Source organism: Oryx dammah, unplaced genomic scaffold (assembly GCF_014754425.2).
Source record: "Oryx dammah isolate SB20612 unplaced genomic scaffold, SCBI_Odam_1.1 HiC_scaffold_2, whole genome shotgun sequence".
Taxonomy (NCBI): domain Eukaryota; kingdom Metazoa; phylum Chordata; class Mammalia; order Artiodactyla; family Bovidae; genus Oryx; species Oryx dammah.
Genome location: NW_024070186.1, coordinates 20,435,482 through 20,454,850, shown reverse-complemented (window position 1 = coordinate 20,454,850; position 19,369 = coordinate 20,435,482). Strand labels below are relative to the sequence as shown.

At 39.9% G+C, this 19,369-nt stretch overlaps 1 protein-coding gene across 2 annotated transcripts in view; it reads left to right on the top strand.

Moving 5' to 3' along the window:
• The first annotated feature begins 3,228 nt into the window (after positions 1–3,228).
• NPHP3 (nephrocystin 3) overlaps positions 3,229–19,369 on the top strand; it is a 53,045-nt gene continuing 36,904 nt past the window's right edge. For both annotated transcript variants that reach the window (XM_040232733.1, XM_040232743.1), the window contains exons 1-6: positions 3,229–3,654; positions 5,435–5,560; positions 6,280–6,430; positions 8,232–8,384; positions 9,587–9,720; positions 11,372–11,532. In XM_040232733.1, coding sequence (XP_040088667.1) covers positions 3,259–3,654; positions 5,435–5,560; positions 6,280–6,430; positions 8,232–8,384; positions 9,587–9,720; positions 11,372–11,532 — 1,121 coding nt within the window. In that variant the 5' untranslated portion in view covers positions 3,229–3,258. The remainder of the gene's footprint in view (positions 3,655–5,434; positions 5,561–6,279; positions 6,431–8,231; positions 8,385–9,586; positions 9,721–11,371; positions 11,533–19,369) is intronic.

Here is a 19,369-nt window from a genome sequence, read left to right as displayed (position 1 = left end):
GAAATTAGGGAAAACCACTAGGCCATTCAGGTATGATCTAAATCAAATTCTTTATGATTTTATACAGTGGAGGTGATGGATAGAGTCAAGGGACTAGGATCTAGTCCTTTCAAAGTGACTGAAGAATTATGGACAGATGTTCATACCATTGTACAGGAGGTGGTGAAAAAAACATTCCCAAGGTGGGGGGTGGGGGGGATGCAAGAAGGCAAAACGGTTGTCTGAGGAGGACTTACAAATAGCTGAGGAAAGAAGAGATGTGAAAAGCAGAGAAATAAAGGAAAGATATACCTATCTGAATGCAGAGTACCAAAGAGAAACAAGGAGAGTTAAGAAAGGCTTCTTAAGAAAACAATGCAAAGAAATAGAGGAAAACAATAGAATGAGAAAGTCTAGAGATCTCTTCAAGAAAATTAGAGATACCCAAGGGAACATTTCAAGCAAAAATGGACACAATAAAGGACAGAAACATTACTGACCTAACAGAAGCAGAAGAGGTGGCAAGACTATACAGAACTGTACAAAAAATGTCTTAATGACCCAGATAACCATGATGTTGTGGCCATTCACCTAGGGCCAGACATCCTGGAGTGTGAAGTCAACTGGGTCTTAGCAAGCATTACTACGAACAAAGTTAGTGAAGATGACGGAATTCCAGCTGAGCTATTTCAAATCCTAAAAGATGGTGCTGTTAAAGTGCTGCACTCAATATGTCAGCAAATTTGGAAAACTCAGCAGTGGCCACAAGACCAATAAAGGTCAATTTTTGTTCCAATTCCAAAGAAGAGCAATGTCAAAGAATGTTCAAACTACCACACAATCTCATTCATTTCACATGCTAGCAAAGTAAGGCTCAAAATCCTTCAAGCTAAGCTTCAACATCATGTGAACTGAGAACTTACGGATGTACAAGCTGGATTTAGAAAAGGCAGAGGAACCAGAGAAAAAATCACCAACCTCTGCTGAATTATAGAAAAAGCAAAAGAATTCAAGAAAAAACATCTACTTCTGCTTCATTGACTACTCTAAAGCCTTTGACTACACAGGTCATAATGAACTGTGGACAATTCAAGAGATGGGAATACCAGACTTTACCTGCCTTCTGAGAAACCTGTATGCAGGTCAATAAACAGCAGTTAGAACCAGACATGGAACAATGGACTGGTTCTAAATCAGGAAAGGAGTACATCAAGGCTGTCTGTCGTCACCCTGCTTATTTAACTTCTATGCAGAGTACATCATGTGAAATGCCAGGCTGAATGATGCACAAGCTGGAATCAAGATTTCTGGGAGAAATATCAATAATCTCAGATATGCAGATGACACCACTCTAATGGAAGAAAGTGAAGAGGAACTAAAGAGCCTCTTGATGAAGGTGAAAAAACAGAAAAAGCTGGCTTAAGACTCAGCATTCAAAAAATTAAGATCATGGCATCTGGTCCCATCACTTCACACCAAAGAGACGGGGAAAAAAATGGAAACAGTGGCATATTTATTTACCTGGGCTCCAAAATCAATGCAGGTTACATTGGTGACTGCAGCCATGAAAGTAAAAGACACTTGCTCCTTGGAATAAAAGCTATAACAAATGTAGACAGCATATTAAAAGGAGAGACATCACTTTGCCAATAAAGGTCCTTATAGTCAAAGTTATGGTTTTTCCAGTGGTCATGTAAGATTTGAACCATAAAGAGGGCTGAGCATCAAAGAATTGATGCTTTCGTGTTGTGGTGCTGGAGAAGACTCACGGGAGTACCCCGGAGAGCAAGGAGACCAAACCAGTCAATTCTAAAGGAAATCAACCCTGAATACTCACTGGAAGGACTGATGCTGAAGTGAAGCTTCACTACTTTGGCCACCTGATGAGAAGAGCCAATTTATTGGAAAACACTGTGATATGGGAATGATAAAGGTCAGGAGGAGAAGTGGACGACAGAGGACGAGATGGTTGGATGGCAGCACCAATTCAATGGACAAGAGTTTGAGCATGATCCAGGAGATGAAGGACAGGAAGCCTGGTGTGCTGCAGTCCATGGAATCGCAGAGAGTTGGACACTACTGAGTGACTATTACCTGTCCTCTTACCCAGGGTTCCAAACCTGGAGAGGTTAGAAACTTGGCAGAGGGGCACGAGCACAAGACAGCGTAAGCAAGAAGATGACAACCCCACTCTTTTCCTGACTTAAAAGTTTAAAACTGCTCCCCATCTCTTCATGTTTTATGATATGGCTCATAGTGGATCCTTTCCTTTAATGGGTTAAATGTACCATACTCTTCTGAAGTGCAGGTCTCCAATGTCCCACGTTGCAAAAAAATTGAACTTTCACTTTGTCTAAGGTGAAACTGGTGGTCCCAGTCTGTAAAACCTAGAAACACTGTCTTGGCTGATACTATGTCTCTCTGGTCATTCCAACTGCAGGCATTTTGAGAGATGCATGCTGCTGCTGCTGCTGCTGCTGCTGCTGCTGCTAAGTCGCTTCAGTCGTGTCCGACTCTGTGCAACACCATAGACGGCAGCCCACCAGGTTCCTCCGTCCCTGGGGTTCTCCAGGCAAGAGCACTGGAGTCGGTTGCCATTAATGAGAGGCATATAGCAGTCGCTCAATAAATTTCTGACTTCCTAACTGCCTTTGGGTTCGATCTTTGGGTCGGGAAGATCCCCTAGAGGAGGAAAAGGCAAACCCACTCCAATATTCTTGCAGGGATAATCCCATGGGCAGAGGAGCCTGGCAGGCTACAGTCCATGGGATCCTAAAGAGTGGGACGCGGCTGAGCACACACGCATGCAAACTGCCTTCGGAGAGGAGAGCAGCGTCTGGAAAGGCCGCAGCACATAAACTGCAGCAACAGAATTGGAGCAACAGGGGACCCAGGACAGAGCTCTGTGTGAGGCACGCGCCCGTGGGGAAGTCTTGGCCAGATAGAGGGAACTGTGAGAAGCCTACTTGCGCCCTCCCGTAGGCACTGACAAAATGCAGCGGCGGGCCAGAGCCACATCCCTGCTGCTCTCCGCGCCACGCCGATCGCTTGCCCAGCAACCCGCTGGCGGGCTCCGCTACGTAGCCCAGCCCAGTCCCGTCCCGCCCCGCCCCATCCGTTCTGCTCCTCTGGCCCCGCCCTGTCCTTCTTGCCCGCCCACTGGCCCTCCCCTCCTTGATATGCTCGCTCCGCCCCTTCCTGCTGCCCCGCCTCGTCCATCTGATCGTGTCCCGCCCTCTCCTCGTACCCTGCTGGCAATTAGCAGCGCCAGCCGGCGCCATGGGTACCGCTTCGTCGCTCGTGAGCCCCGCGGGTGGGGAGGTGATCGAGGACACGTATGGGGCGGGCGGCGGCGAGGCCTGCGAAATCCCGGTGGAAGTGAAGCCCAAGGCCCGCCTGCTGCGCAGCTCGTTCCGCCGGGCCGCGGGTGTGGCGGCTGCGGGAGCCGGGCCCGGTTCGCTGCCCCGTGGAGCGGGCGGCGGCGGGCTGCTAGGGGCCAGCTTCAAGTCTACTGGCTCGTCGGTGCCCGAGCTGGAATACGCGGCTGCTGAGTACGAGCGGCTGAAGAAGGAGTACGAGATCTTCCGGGTCAGCAAGAACCAGGAGTTGTTATCCATGGGCCGCCGGGAGGCCAAGCTGGACACGGAGAACAAGCGGCTGCGGGCCGAGCTGCAGGTAATGCTGTGCCCGGGCACTCACCGGAGATGACCGCGACACCTGGGAACTGAGGCCCGGGGCCGTCTGCCCACCGCCCCGCAGCCGCATGGCGGCACTGCCAACTGGACCCTGAACGCCTGACTTCGTCCCTTGCCCGTCCTGTCTCATCTCCAAACCAAGAAGTTTTGAAAGTTAAGCAGAAACTGCTCTGCATTTTACTTTGAGAGAACACACTGCCTTGTGGTCTAAACTGATATCTTTAAGAACCACCGGCTCCCCTCACCGCCCCACTTTTTTTTTTTTTTTTCCCTTTGGGCCATTCATTCAGACACCTTGAAGCTATTAGCCCGGAGCAGCAAATGCTCGGGGCTTCCCTGGTAGCTCAGCTAGTAAAGAAAATGTGAAAGTGAAAGTCTCTCAGTGGTGTCCGACTCTTAATAGTCCATGGAATTCTCAAGGCCAGAATACTGGAGTGGGTAGCTTTATCCCTTCTCCAGGGGATCTTCCCAATGCAGGGATTGAACCCAGGTCTCCCGCATTGCGGGCCACAAGAGAAGCCCAAGAATACTTGAGTGGGTAGCCTATCCCTCCTCCAGGGGATCTTCCTGACCCAGGAATCGAACTGCACTGCAGGCGGATTCTTTACCAACTGAGCTATCAGAGAAGCCCTGGTAAAGAATCCGCCTGCAATGCAGGAACCCCTGGCTGGATCCCTAGGTCGGGAAGATCCCCTGGAGGAGGGTATGGCAACCCACTCCAGGATTCTGGCCTGGGAATCTCCATGGACAAAGGAGCCTGGCGGGCTATAGTTCATGGGGTCGCAAAGAGTCGGACACGACTCAGCGACTAAACACAGAGCAGCACCAAATGCTAATCTCCAGGGAAGTAGGTCTGCCAGGACCACACAGATACACAAAAGACTTTGGTGACATCCTGTTGAGGCAGCTCATCAAACCCTTTGTAGGTGTTTAAAACCCTGCCACCCCAAATGCAACTGTAACAGGACAGAGTGCACTAAGGGGTGACAAATGTTCCAGTCCCAGGGTATTTCTGTTACCAATCCTGATTTCTTATGTAACCTTTTTTCTTCCTTTTTCATATACCTAGGCATTTAAAACACACACACACACACACACACCCTATATTTATTTTATCCATTCAGTCAAACATTTACTGAAGACCTGCAGTGTATCAGCCTTGGAACTAGCAAGAGGAGTGAGACATGGAGCCAAGGAGTGCACAGTCTCACAGAAATAATTATCCTTCAGGTTAAACCTTATAAATTGTGATTTTGTTCTCTTAAAGGTGGGAAAACTGAGTTGTAGTGAAGATTCAGAACTGGTGCAGTATTTCAAAGAAAAAGTATTAATTTCCATTGAAAGTTTAATATCTTCATTTATAATTCAAGCACATTTGCAGGGTTTTTTCCCCATTATATGTTTGAATAGAATGGCAGTATGCAGTTCTTGATAACTGGTGAAAAACTAGACTGTTGATATTCTGAGATATGTAATACATATATGAGAGTGTTGGTTGCTCAGTCATGCCTGACTGCCCCATGGACTATAGCCTGCCAGGCTCCTCTGTCCATGGAATTCTCCAGGCAGGAATACTGGAGTGGGTTGCCATTTTCTTCTCCAGGGAATCGTCCGGACCCAGGGATCGAACCCAGGTCTTCCCACATTGCAGGCAGATTTTTTACCTCCTGAGCCAGAAGGGAAGCCCAATATGCATATAACATAATGTAAAATTTGGGAGGCATGCTATTTGTTAGAAATAACAAGGTAAAATATTCCAGGCACTTCAAAAAACTTACCAGAAGATACTTCGGGAAAAGGAAAGTGCTTTAGAAGCAAAATACCAAGCAATGGAGAGAGCAGCTACATTTGAACATGACAGAGACAAAGTTAAGAGGCAATTTAAGGTAAATTTCATGCATCTTTATCCCCAAAGTGACAGGGAATAAAGCAATATATTTTAAAATTTCTTATAATACTGTGATGAGTAAATAGAAGTAAATGATGTAGGAGTCATGAAAGGTGTAAGAGCTGAAGTCTTATAAAAAGTAAATACTTTTTACTTTTGAAGTATTTGAGTTGGACCAGGTAAACTTGAGATAATTTCAAAGAAAAGGTATAAAAGTGAACATTTTCGTTGGGGGGCGGGGGAGGGGAAGGAAAGTGTTTGTATTAGGGGAGAGCATGTAGAAATATTTGGGGATGTGTGCTTTGGGAGAGCATTACTGGCAATAAGTGTGCATGCTAAGTCACTCCAGTCGTGTCCGACTCTGTGACCCTATGGACTAGAGCCCATCACGCTCCTCACTCCATGGTATTCTCCAGTTAAGAATACTGGAGAGGGTAGCCGTGCCCTCCTCCAGGAGGACAATAAGTGGGAGGGGGGCAAATTTGCTAAACATCAGGTAGCAGACATGGCAGCCCCACACCTTAGATATATCCTCCTGGAATTCCACTGGGTTCCAGTTACAAAACAGTGACAGAGAGGTATTCGCCTTACAAAAGAGGGAGATCAAGTACCAAATGAATATTGATTTTATGAATGAAAGAATTTTCCCTTAAAAGTTGACGATATCACTTTTTGCTTATGGAAAAGGATTTCAAAATTAAAATATATCTTTTAAAGATTTTTAGGGAGACCAAGGAAAATGAAATTCAGGATTTATTGAGGGCCAAGCGAGAGTTGGAGAGCAAACTTCAGAGGCTACAGGCTCAGGGGATCCATGTATTTGATCCTGGAGAATCTGATTCAGATGACAACTGTACAGATGTTACTGGTAAGTTTATTTCCTATTTATAATGTTTTGAGATATCAAAATATTAATAGGTATAATGATTGTAGAGCCAACTTTGAATCCTTATACTGATAATTGCTCTTACAAATAGAGTTGCTCTTTCTTTCTCATGTTATAATAGGTCTTTTCTATAGAAGTCTATGGTGTAGAAGCTGAGGTTCCTTCTATTTTGTTGCTCTGCCAACCTTAACCCATAGCTTTTCTCTCTCTGGTCTAAGATGGCCCCTCCAAGTCCCATCATATCTACAATTTAGCTAGAGGGAGTGGGGGAATACATTACTTTCCTTGAAAGCACAATCTGAAAGATAATACACATTACTCCTACTCAAACCCCTTTGGCCTGTACCTTCCTCAAACCCCATGCAGGCCTATACCTTCCTCTACCTAGGAAGATGGGAAAGTGTAATTATTAGTAGGAGAGCCATGTATGCACATAAAGTTTGGGGTTGTGTCATTAAAGAAAGGAGAGAATGGATGCTGGACAACAGTTAGTAGTCTCTGTCACATTTTCCCACATAATGGATGTATTCTTGCAGCCATCAGAGTATCTACATAATGTTTCATCAAGTGGTTTCCAATACAGATTTTTTGAAATATTTTAAAGTTTTTGTTTTATAATTAAACATATTAAATGTCTTTCTAGAAATAAAGAAAAACTCAGAATCACAGAATGAAAATGTCCACTATGTTAATAGGAAATAATAATGAAGTGATTGACATTGAACAATATTCTATTTTAACTGTAGTGGGAAGATGCAGTCACTCTCCTATTTATAAAAAAACTAATTATATTCTTCCAAATTAATGTATTTTGGAGTAAAATATGGCAATTGATAATCCCCTCTTAATTTGCATTTTAGTACCATTGAAATTTGACCAGCATTCTGAGACTTTTATTACTAACTTTTGAGGAAAAAAAGGTGAAGAGATTCTTAATGGCTTATTATGACTAAGACATTAGTCTTAGCGGTTATTTCAGTGTTGACATATGTTAAAATATAGTGTTTCAAAACTATTATATTCTAATTCTCTTGGCAAGTTAATAAAAACAAGTTAATATTTCCTCCTAGGTCTTTTTTTCCTATTTTGATGTAAACATGATGAAGGAATGCTTGAGGGAATATTGCTCATTATTTGTTACCTACAAATAAAAATCAGTTTTGCCAGATTGTCACCCAAATACCAGTTTACTTAAGTTTAGTCAAGGACTCCATGTTATAGCAAATATTACTTATTTTTAAAATGTGTGTTAGTAAGTACTCATTAATTCAGACATTAATTTTGTTCCTCTGGGAGGTTAAAGAGAATGTACTCTTTACATCTTTAGCTTATATCCTAGTGAATTACCAATATCAATTACTGGTGTGCCAGTAATAGTCTTCCTTTGAAATTCATCCCTTCAAATTTTACACTGATACCTAAATCATATGGTTAGAAAAGTTTTCTAGAAATTTTTGTTGGGGAGCATTTTTAATTCCTTTCTCTGTTATTATAATTTCTTTGGTTATTATATTCCTAATTTCTTTTCGTCTTTCTCTCTTTAATCCCCCGTTTAAGACTGAGATAACCAAAACTGTGTTAACTACCACCTTAGAACGTGCCAGAAGTTGGTGGCAAAGTACTTTCAGAATTATTCTTTTGATTTCAAAATCAAAGTTTTAATATTTGTTGTATTTATGATCTTATAGTACTTTTTTGGATTAGAAATCCTGTTGAGTATATTTGATAAGGTTTTGAAGTTTCAATATTATTTGGTTTTCATCAGATGAAATCTGCTTTACAGCTGCTGGAACCCAGTGCGAATATTGGACTGGTGGAGCCTTGGGAAGTGAGCCTTCCATAGGGAGTATGATCCAGCTTCAGCAATCCGTCCGGGGCCCTGAGTTCGCCCACAGTTCTATAGACGTGGAAGGACCGTTTGCTAATGTCAACAGAGGTAAATGGCTAATGGTAATTAGCCATTTGCTGATTAGCTTAGTTAATGGTAATGATTGTTTGTGTACTACAGTCTTGTGCTGGGAGAAATGCCATCAGCGAGCATAAGACTTGTTTTCTGGTTGTCTTCCACTGTCAGGCCAGTATGTTCTGGTACTTGTCACTGACCAGAAAGGATGAAGTTACATAATTCACATCAGGATCAGATGGTGTCCCCCAGCCTGAATGACCAATGAGTTCTAATAACTGAAATTTTGGTCTGGATTCTCAGGTATTTTAGTTGAGTAGTGAGAGTTTAATGTAGATCAGCCGAAGAACAGTAGTTTTCAGACTTTTCTTTTGCATCTTTGATGGTGCTGAAAAGTTGTGTGTGCATGTATACTAAGTCACTTCAGTCACATGTGCACCCTATGGACTGCAGCTTGGCAGACTCCTCTGTGCATGGGATTCTCCAGGCAAGAATACTGTAGTGGGTTGCCATGCCCTCCTCCAGGGGATCTTCCTGATCCAGGGATCGAGCCTGCATCTCTTATGTCTCCTGCACTGGCAGGCGGGTCCTTTACCACTAGCACCACCTGGGAAGTCCAGTTTTACTCATTATCTTTGTATAATTTGGTATTCAAAACAGCTCTTAAGATCTGTTCAGAATTTCAGTACCACCGCTGACCTGAGATATTATAAGTAGTTCCATTCTTTTCTTAAAACTATGAAATTATTTATCTATTAGTAAAATAAAAATTATTTTTTAAATAATACATTTTCAATTAGTCAAATACATCTTAAAATGTTCATTCTCACTATCTTTAGGTTACTTTTCATTTTATACCACTCTTAAACTTTCTTTTTGACTCAGTATATTTCAAGAATAATAAACAAGTAAAGCCAGTCTGGGAACGTAGGCCTTCCTCAAGTTACAAGCTGATTGAACAGCCCATGTGGCCTAGTTCCCTGACATTTGACTGGAGCCGTGGCTACCTCAGCAGAGACCACTGGTGACTTTGATTGCTTTAAACCCCAGGATAGAATTTGAGATTAGAGAACAGGTTGCCTTCTAATATGTTATTCTAGAAGTTATGTCAGTATTACAAGGGAGATAAGATATTGTTCTATGATGCCAGTTGTGTTTTTTCAGACTTTCAGACATCTTATCATATGGTCTTCTAATAATTCTTTTGGGGAACTTATGAGAAATTTTATTTTCAGATGACTGGGATATTGCTGTGGCTAGTTTATTACAAGTTACCCCCTTGTTTTCACATTCTCTGTGGAGTAACACTGTCAGATGTTACCTCATTCATACAGATGAAACCCAGCCTGAAATGGATCTTTTCCTTAAGGTGAGGACATTTATAAATTTTGTATTCACTAATTTAAAATACAAGTTAATATTGTATTCTGGTTATGATACTACTGCATCTGAACCAGATAGTTTACTACATACAAGATTACATCTTAAAGAGTAGGAGGCATCTTGGGCTTTTCTTAAGAAAATGTCTTAGTATTTTCAGTATATTCAAATTAAGTCCTTGGAACTTTATGCTTTTGAATGCTTCATTACACATTCTCCAGTGTTTAGCTGTGCCTGCTTTAGTTAATCTCTGCCAGCCCTATTCTTGAATCTGTTTCAGATTATAACAAAATGTAATCCTTGTCATGATTTTCAACTTTTCACAGCAGCCATTGGGGTTAATCTAAGGCAGGGGTCGGCAAACAAAAGCCTGTTGGCCAAATCTGGCCTGAAGTCTGTTACTGTGTAACCTAGAGCTAAGATTGGTTTCTGCGTTTTTAAATGATTGAAAAAGAAATCAGAAGAAAAATATTTTGATGTGAAAATCATATGAAATTCAAATTTTGTTGTCTATAAATTTTTATTAGAACACAGCCACACACAACATATTGTCTCTGGTTGCTTCACATTAATGGCAGAATAAAATTATAGTGGCACCTAAATGCACCACAAAAACCTCTGCCGAAACAGGCAGCTTCTTAAACTATTATTAATTTGCCATCTGGCTGTTCGCAGAAAAGTTCACCAATTTCCTTTCTAACTGAATTTTCAATAAATATATGTGGCACATGCAATACCGTCAATATAAACATACTCCAGATTGTTGATTAATAAGTCCATTTAGCTTTCTTTTTTGATATTACTCAATTTAGGTAAACAGACACAGTATTTTGAAAACCAAAGCTTCTACTCACTAACTGAGTATACATTATTCCCAAATACATGTTGAGGGAATTACTAATTTATTGCATAGTAATAATCAACATTTACTAAGTAAGTTAATTTGTTATCAGTTCAGTCGCTCAGTCATGTCCCACTCTTTGCGACCCCATGGACTGCAGCATGCCAGGCCTCCCTGTCCACCACCAAATCCCAGAGTTTACTCAAACTCATGTCCATTGAGTCGCTGATGACATCCAACCATCTCATCCTCTGTCGTCCCCTTCTCTTGCCTTCAATCTTTCCCAACAGCAGGGTCTTTTCAAATGAGTCAGCTCTTTGATAATTTGTAATAGACCAGCATATTTTTATTTTATATCTGTTTGCTTTAGTGTTCATGGCAGACACTTTTTACTATATAAATTTATGGGTTTATGTTTGTCACCCTGTAACAATAAACAGAAGTTATTTGTAAGAATAATAATAAAAATATATACCACAGCAAAATAACTTAATACTGTACTCCTGTTGTTTTAAGTTTTATTATGAGATAAATCATTTTCTGAACTAGGAAACATCCAAGCTGCTAAGCTATTACTATTTTCAATTTATAAAGAAGTTTGCCTTTCCCCTTAAAGTTTTTTTTTAAAATATGATTATGATTTTTTTAGTTTTAAATCAGAGACTATCCAACATAACTTGTGATAAAGCATGTTTTTTTATTTTAAGTAGTATGAAGCTGACTAGATCTTCAGTTAAATAAGCTGTGCTATCTTTCAGTTTGCACATGAAAGATATTTGCTGTTTCAATTTTTTTTTAGGATTACTCACCTAAACTTAAGAGAATGTGTGAGACAATGGGATATTTTTTCCATGCTGTGTATTTTCCAATAGATATTGAAAATCAATACCTCGCTGTAAGAAAATGGGAAATTGAGAAAAGTTCATTAGTTATCTTATTCATTCATTTAACCTTACCAAGGTAAGCTGAAAATTCTATAGTTTATTATAGGGGTTAAACTTGTAAATAGAATTAAGTTTGCCAAATGAAACATAAGTTCTAATTGCATTCTTGTTTTTTTAACTTATTTATTTTTTAATTGAAGGATAATTGCTTTACAGAATTTTGCTGTTTTCCATCAAACCTCAACATGAATCAGCCTTAGGTATACATATATCCCCTCCCTTTTGAACCTCCCTCCCATCTCCCTCCACATCCCACCCCTCTAGGTTGATACAGAGCCCCTGTGTGAGTTTCCTGAAACATACAGCAAATTCCCATAGGCTATCTATTTTACATATGGTAAAATAAGTTTCCATGTTACTCTCTCCATACATCTCATCCTCTCCTCCCCTGTCCCCTTGTCCATAAGTCTATTCTCTATGTCTGTTTCTCCACTGCTGCCCTGCAAATAAATTCTTCGGTACCATTTTGCTAGATTCTATATATATGCATTAGTATACAATATTTATCTTTCTCTTTCTGACTTACTTCACTCTATTATAGGCTCTAGGTTCATCCACTTCATTAGAACTGACTCAAATGTGTTCCTTTTTATCATTGAGTAATTTCAATTGTGTTATATTTATAAGAAGTAATGGATACTTCTTTATCCATTCATCTGTCAATGAACATCTAGGTTGCTTCCGTGTTCTAGCTATTGTAAATAGTGCTGCAATGAACAATGGGATACATATGTCCTTTTCAGTTTTGGTTTCCTTAGGGTTTATGGGTAGGAGTGGGATTGCTGGGTTATATGGTGGCTTTATTCCTAGTCTTCTAAGGAATCTCCATACTATCTTCCATAGTGGTTGTATCAGTTTACATTCCCACCAACAGTGCAAGAATGTTCCCTTTTCTCCACACCCTCTCCAGCATTTACTGTTTGTAGGCTTTCTGATGATGGCCATTTGACCAGTGTGAGGAGATATCTCATTGTAGTTTTGATTTGCTTTTCTCTAATAATGAGTGATGTTGAACATCTTTTCATGTGTTTGTTAGCCATCTGTAGGTCTTCTTTGGAGAAATGTCTCTTTAGATTTTCCCCACTTTTTGATTGGGTTGTTTGTTTTTCTGGTATTGAGTTGTATGAGCTGCTTATATATTTTGGAAATTAATCCTTTGTCAGTTGTTTCCTTTGCTATTATTTTCTCCCATTCCGATGGTTGTCTTTTCACCTTGCTTATAGTTTCCTTTACTGTGCAAGCTTTTAAGTTTAATCAGGTCCCACTTGTTTATTTTTGTTTTTATTTCCATTACTCTAGGAGGGGGATCATAGAGGATCTTGCTTGGATTTATGTCATCGAGTGTTGTGGCTGTGTTTTCCTCTAAGAGATTTATAGTTTCTGATCTTAACGTTTAGGTCTTTAATCCATTTTGAGTTTATCTTTGTGTGTGGTGTTAGGAAGTGTTCTAATTTCAGTCTTTTACATGTAGCTATCTCATTTTCCCAGCACCATTTATAGAAGAGGCTGTCTTTGCCCCATTGTATATTCTTATCTCCTTTGTCAAAAATAAGGTACCCATACGTGTGTGGGTTCATTTCTGGGCTTTCTATCTTGTTCCATTGGTCTATATTTCTGTTTTTGTGCCAGTACCATACTGTCTTGATGACTGTAGCTTTGTAGTATAACCTGAAGTCAGGAAGATTGGCTCCTCCAGGTCCATTCTTCTTTCTCAAGACTGCTTTGGCTATTCAGGGTCTTTTGTGTTTCCATATGAATTGTGAAATTTTTTGTTATAGTTCTGTGAATGATGCCATTGGCAATTTGATAGGGATCACATTGAATCTGTGGATTGCATTTGGTAGTATAGTCAATATTGATTCTTCCTTCCCAGGAACATGGAATATCTCTCTATCTGTTTATGTCATCTTTGATTTCTTTCATCAGTGTCTTATAATTGTTTGTGTACACTTCTTTTGTCTCTAGGTAAGTTTATTCCTAGATATTTTATTATTTTGTTGCAATGGTGAATAAGATTGATTCCTTAATTTCTCTTTCTGATTTTTCATTGTTAGTATATAGAAATGCAAGTGATTTCTGTGTATTGATTTTGTATCCTGTGACATTGCTAAATTCACTGGTTAGCTCTAGTAATTTTCTGATAGTATCTTTAGGGTTTTTTATGTACAGTATCATGTCATCTGCAAGCAGTGAGAGCTTTACTTCTTTTCTGATCTGGGTTCTTTTCATTTCTTTTTCTTCTCTGATGGCTGTAGCTAGGACTTCTGAAACGATGTTGAATAATAGTGGTGAAAGTGGACACCTTTGTCTTGTTCCTGATTTTAGGGGGAATGCTTTCAGTTTTTTACCATTGAGAATAATGTTTGCTGTAGGCTTATCATATATGGATTTTCTATGTTGAGGTAGGCTCCTTCTATGCCTATTGTTTGAAGAGTTTTAATCATAAATGGGTGCTGAATTTTGTCAAAGGCTTTTTCTGCATCTATTGAGATTATCATATGGTTTTTATCTTTCAATTGGTTAATATGGTTTATCACATTGATTTGTGTATATTGAAGAATCTTTGCATCCCTGGAATAAACCCATCTTGATCATGGTGTATGAGCTTTTTAATGTGTTGCTGAATTCTGTTTCCTAAATTTTGTTGAGGATTTTTGCATCTATGTTCATCAGTGATATTGGCCTGTAGTTTTCTTTTTGGGGGGGTTGTCTTTGTCTGGTTTTGGTATCAGGGTGATGTTGGCCTCATAGAATGAGTTTGGAAGTCTTCCTCTGCTATTTTTTGAAAGGGTTTTAGAAGGACAGGCATTAGTGCTTCTCTGAATGTTTGATATAATTCTCCTGTGAAACCATCTGGTCCTGGGCTTTTGTTTTTCAGGAGATCTTTTTATCACAGTTTCAATTTCAGTGCTTGTAATTGGCTTGTTCATAATTTCTGTTTCTATTCTAAGAATCTATTTCTTCCAGGTTATCCATTTTATTGCCATATAGTTATTCATAATAGTCTCTATAATTCTTTGTATTTCTGCATTGTCTGTTGTAACCTCTCCTTTTTCATTTCTAATTTTGTTGATTTGATTCTTCTCTCTTTTGTTCTTGATGAGTCTGGCTAAAGGTTTGTCAATTATGTTTATCTTCTCAAAGAACCAGCTTTTAGTTTTATGAATCTTTACTATTGTTTCTTTCATTCCTTTCTCATTTATTTCTGCTCTGATCTTTATCATTCCTTTCTTTCTGCTATGTTTGGGGTTTTTTTTTTGGTTCTTTTTCCAGTTGGTTTAGGTGTAGAGTTAGGTTGCCTATTCAATGTTTTTCTTGTTTCTTGAGGCAGGATTGTATTGCTATAAACTTTCCTCTTAGAACTGCTTTTGCTGCATCCTGTAGGTTTTGAGTTGTCATGTTTTCATTGTCATTTGAATCTAGAAATTTTTTGATTTCCCTTTTGATTTCTTCAGGAACTGTTGGTTATTTAGAAACATATTATTTAATCTTCATGTGTTTGTATGTTTTACTTTTTTTTTCTAGTCTCATAGCATTGTGGTCAGGATGCTTGATATGACTTCAGTTTTCTTAAATTTACTGAGGTTTGATTTGTGACCCAATATGTGGTCTATCATGGAGAATGTTCCATGTGTAGTTGAGAAGAAGGTGTATTTTTCTGCATTTGGATGGACTGTCCTAAAGATATCAATAAGATCCATCTCATCTAATGTATCATTTAAAGCATGTTTCCTTATTAATTTTCTGTTTTGATGATCTGTCCATTCTTGTGAGTGGGGTGTTAAAGTCTCCTACAATAGTAACCGTAATACGATAACGTATTATTGTCAGTTTCGCCTTTTATGTGTTAATGTTTGTCCTACATATTGAGGTACTCCTATGTTGGGTGCATAGATATTTACAACTGTTATGTCTTCCTCTTGGATTGACCCCTTGATCATTATGTAGTGTCCTTCCTTATCTCTTGTAATATTCTTTATTTTAAATTCTATTTTGTGTGATATGAGGACGTTACTCCAGCTTTCTTTCATTTTCCATTTGCATGGAAAATATTTTTCCATCCTCTCAGTTTCAGTCTATATGTGTCTTTAGGTCTGAAATGGGTTTCTTGTAAACAGCATATAAATGGGTCTTGTTTTTGTCAGTCTGAATGAATTGGAGCATTTAATCTATTTACACTAAAGTAATTATTGATATATATGTTCCTATTGTCATTTTCTTACTTTTTTGTGGTTTTATTTTGTAGATCTTTTTCTTCTCTTGTATTTCTTGACTATATAAGTCCCTTTAACATTTGTTGTAAAGCTGGTTTGTTGGTACTGAATTCTCTTAACTTTTGGTTGTCTGAAAAGCTTTGGATTTCTCCATCAGTTTTGAATGAGATCCTTGCTGGGTAGAATAATCTTTGTTGTAGATTTTTCCTTTTTCAGTACTTTTAATATATCCTGCCATTCCCTTCTGGCCTGCAGAGTTTCTGCTGAAAGATCAGCTGTTAAACATATGGGGTTTCCTTGTATGTTACTTGTTGCTTTTCCCTTGCTGATTTTAATATTTTTTCTTTGTGTTTAATCTTGTTACTTTGATTAGTGTGTATCTTGGCATGTTTCTCTATGGATTTATCCTGTATGGGACTCTTTGCACCTCTTGGACTTGACTGACAAACCCTTTTCCATGTTGGAGAAATTTTCAACTCTAATCTCTTCAAAATTTTTCTCATACCCTTTCTTTTTCTTGTCTTCTTCTGGAACCCCTATAATTTGAATGTTAGTGTGTTTGATATTGTCCCAGAGGTCTCTGAGACGACCCTCAGTTCTTTTTATTCTTTTTACTTTATTCTGCCCTTCAGAAGTTATTTCCACCATTTTATCTTCTAGCATGCTGATTCCTTCTTCTGCTTTAGATATTCTGCTATTGATTTCTTCTATTTTTAATTTCAGTAATTGTGTTGTTTGTCTCTGTATCTTTATTCTTTAATTCTTCTAGGTCTTTGTTAATTGATTCTTGCATTTTCTCTTCTGTTTTCAAAGTTTTTGATCATCTTTACTATCATTATTCTGAATTGTTTTTCAGCTAGTTTGCCCGTTTCCTCTTCACTTATTTGGACTTTTGTGTTTCTAGTTTGTTCCTTCATTTGTGTATTATTTTTCTTCCTTTTCATTATTTTTATTTAAACTTACTGTGTTTGAGGTCTCCTTTCCCCAGGCTTCAAGGTTGAATTCTTTCTTCCTTTTGGTTTCCGCCCCACTATGGTTGGTGCAATGGTTTGTGTAAGCTTTGTGTTGGGTGAGATTTGTGGGAAGTTTTTTTTGTTTGTATTTCCTCTGATGGGCAAGGCTGAGTGAGGTGGTAATCCTGTCTGCTGATGACTGGGTTTGTATTTTTGTTTGTTGTTTGGATGAGGTGTCCTTCATAGGGTACTACGGGTGCTGCTGGATCTTGTATTCAAGTTGTTTCCTTTGCAGGAGTTCTCACTATTTGATACTCCAGAGGGTTAGTTCTCTGGTCATCTAGGGTCTTGGAATCAGTGCTCCCACTCCAAAGGCTCAGGGCTTGATCTCTGGTCAGGAACAAAGATTCCACAAGTGGCTTATTATGGCATTAAGTGAGATTAAAACAAATACCCAAAAATAAGAAACTAAAGATGAACCCCAGATAAATGGCAGTTACAAAATCAGGCAAATAATAATTAAAATAATGGAATATACACATATACATATACACCCATAAGCAAAATCAAAACAGTACAGGAAAAATAAAGTTCAATAGATTGACCAAGCAAACAAAGAAAACAAAAATTATATCTAACGGTTAAGAACTAAGCTAACTAAAGCACAAACTAGAAAACAAAACTAAAGCAAGGTGCCAAGTGGGGAATAAAGCAATGAAAATAAAACTAACAAATATGTTGAGAGGAAAGGAAAGAAAGAATAGATATGCAAAATTAAATAGAGGTAGATAAAGGAGACTTATATACACTAAAGCTTAACTTCAATGTGAAAAGAACAGTAGGAAAAGCAAACAAAGAATAAATGTAGGAAAATAATAATAGGTTTTAAAAAACTAATATTAAAAAAGGAGAAAAGGAAAAAAGGGAAGAGGAAAGGGGAAGAAAAAGAAAAAAGAAGAAAACTCCACAGAACTGCAAAAGCCCAACACAGAAGCAGAGGTTTATAACAAAGAAAATCGTGATTGAAAAAAAAAAATCAAAAGCTTAATTAGATTTCATGATGCCAATAAAATCAACAACTACAACAGGATGGGTTGAGGGGAAAGGACAGAAAAGGAGACAAAGGAAAAAAAAAAAAATCCAAAAGAAAGTACCGAACAAGTTAAAACATAAGAATAATAAATGTTTTTCTTGAGTCACTGCTGTTAAGATCCTTTCCCTCACTGGGAGTCACAGCCCAGCTCACCTCCCTAGGATACCCTCCAACACTGTGCTGGTCTCTGGACCTGCTGTGGGGGCAGCTCAGGTTCTAATCAGGTTTTATTCCTGTGTGTTCTTGCCTCCAATGTCCACAGCTATCAGAACTAGTGTGTTTTCTTTTGTGGGAGCTCTCAATGTCCTTCTATATATTCCATAGACACACAGTTTGCCTAGTTGTTCAAGTGAATTTAATCTGCAACTAGTACAGCTAGTGGGAAGGTTTTGGGTCTTCTTCCTTAGGCACCCTGCCCCTGAGTTTCAATTGTGGTTTTATTTCCACCTCTCTGGGTCGTCCACTGGGGTTTGCTTCTGAGGCTGCCCTGGAGGACTTGGGTCTGTCCCAGAGAGGGCCAGTTGCAGAGGTGGTACAGCTGCTTGGGTTGCAGGGGTTCTGGCAGCACCAGGTACTCAGGGGAGTTGGCAGCTAGGGCAGCAGGAAATATAGTTTTCTAGAAGAGTGCAACCAGTAATGGCCAAAATACTCCAGTGTTCTTGCCTGGAGAGCCCCGCTTATAGAGAAGCCTGGCAGGCCACAGTGCACAGGGTCGCAAAGAGTTGGATGTAACCAAAAGCAACCCCGTGTGCATGGAGGCAAGACTTTTTTTTTGCTTGTGGCAGCTCTGCCCAAGCGAGGGTTTAGCATGAAGGTGGTGCAGATGCTTGGTTTGCAGGGACTTGGCAGGGCCAAGTCTGCAGGTTCACAAACTGCCTTCACTGCAGGCGTTACGGCCCTGTCAGTCTTTTTTCAAGCCTCTGGTAGCTGGCGATCAGAAGGCCTCTTTGGCTAGTCTTTCTCTGTAGCTCCACACATTCAGACACAGGGGGCTCCCTTGCCTACGGTCCTTCTCTGTAGTTCAGTGCATCAGGTACATAGAGGCTGGGGTCCTACTCTGTAGATCGGTGAGTCAGGCACTTAAACAGTCACCCTGGGTGGCGTCCTACTCTAGTTCGGGTGCGTCAGGGGCTTGGTGGGCCATTCTCTCTATTGTTCATCTGCCGATGCTGGCAGTGGGAGAGAGAGGCTATGATGATGGCTCTACCCCCTACACATGACTCAGTAGTATTGCCTTGCTTCCATGGCTGCCTGGCTGCATGGCTTTCCTTCACAGGCGTTTCCCACCACAATCTCCCTCACATCCCCTCAGTCCATCTGTCTGCAGTCAACAGCATTCCTCGCCCTAGGATTGCTCCACAATCCCTAAATTCCAGCTCTCAGCCGCTGCACCTTCTAGGGGATCTGCGTCCTTGTCCAGGATGCATAGGGCTGCAGCAAGGACTGTCTGATTCTCATGGCATTTAGGCTGCCACAGATCAGCTGGTTCACTCTCATAAATGTTTCTCCTCTGACTCAGACAGTTGCCCCAGGGTGTGGATTGGACCCCTGCTTCAGTTCCCCCACCCACTGTGGGCAGTTCCAGTCCTACTA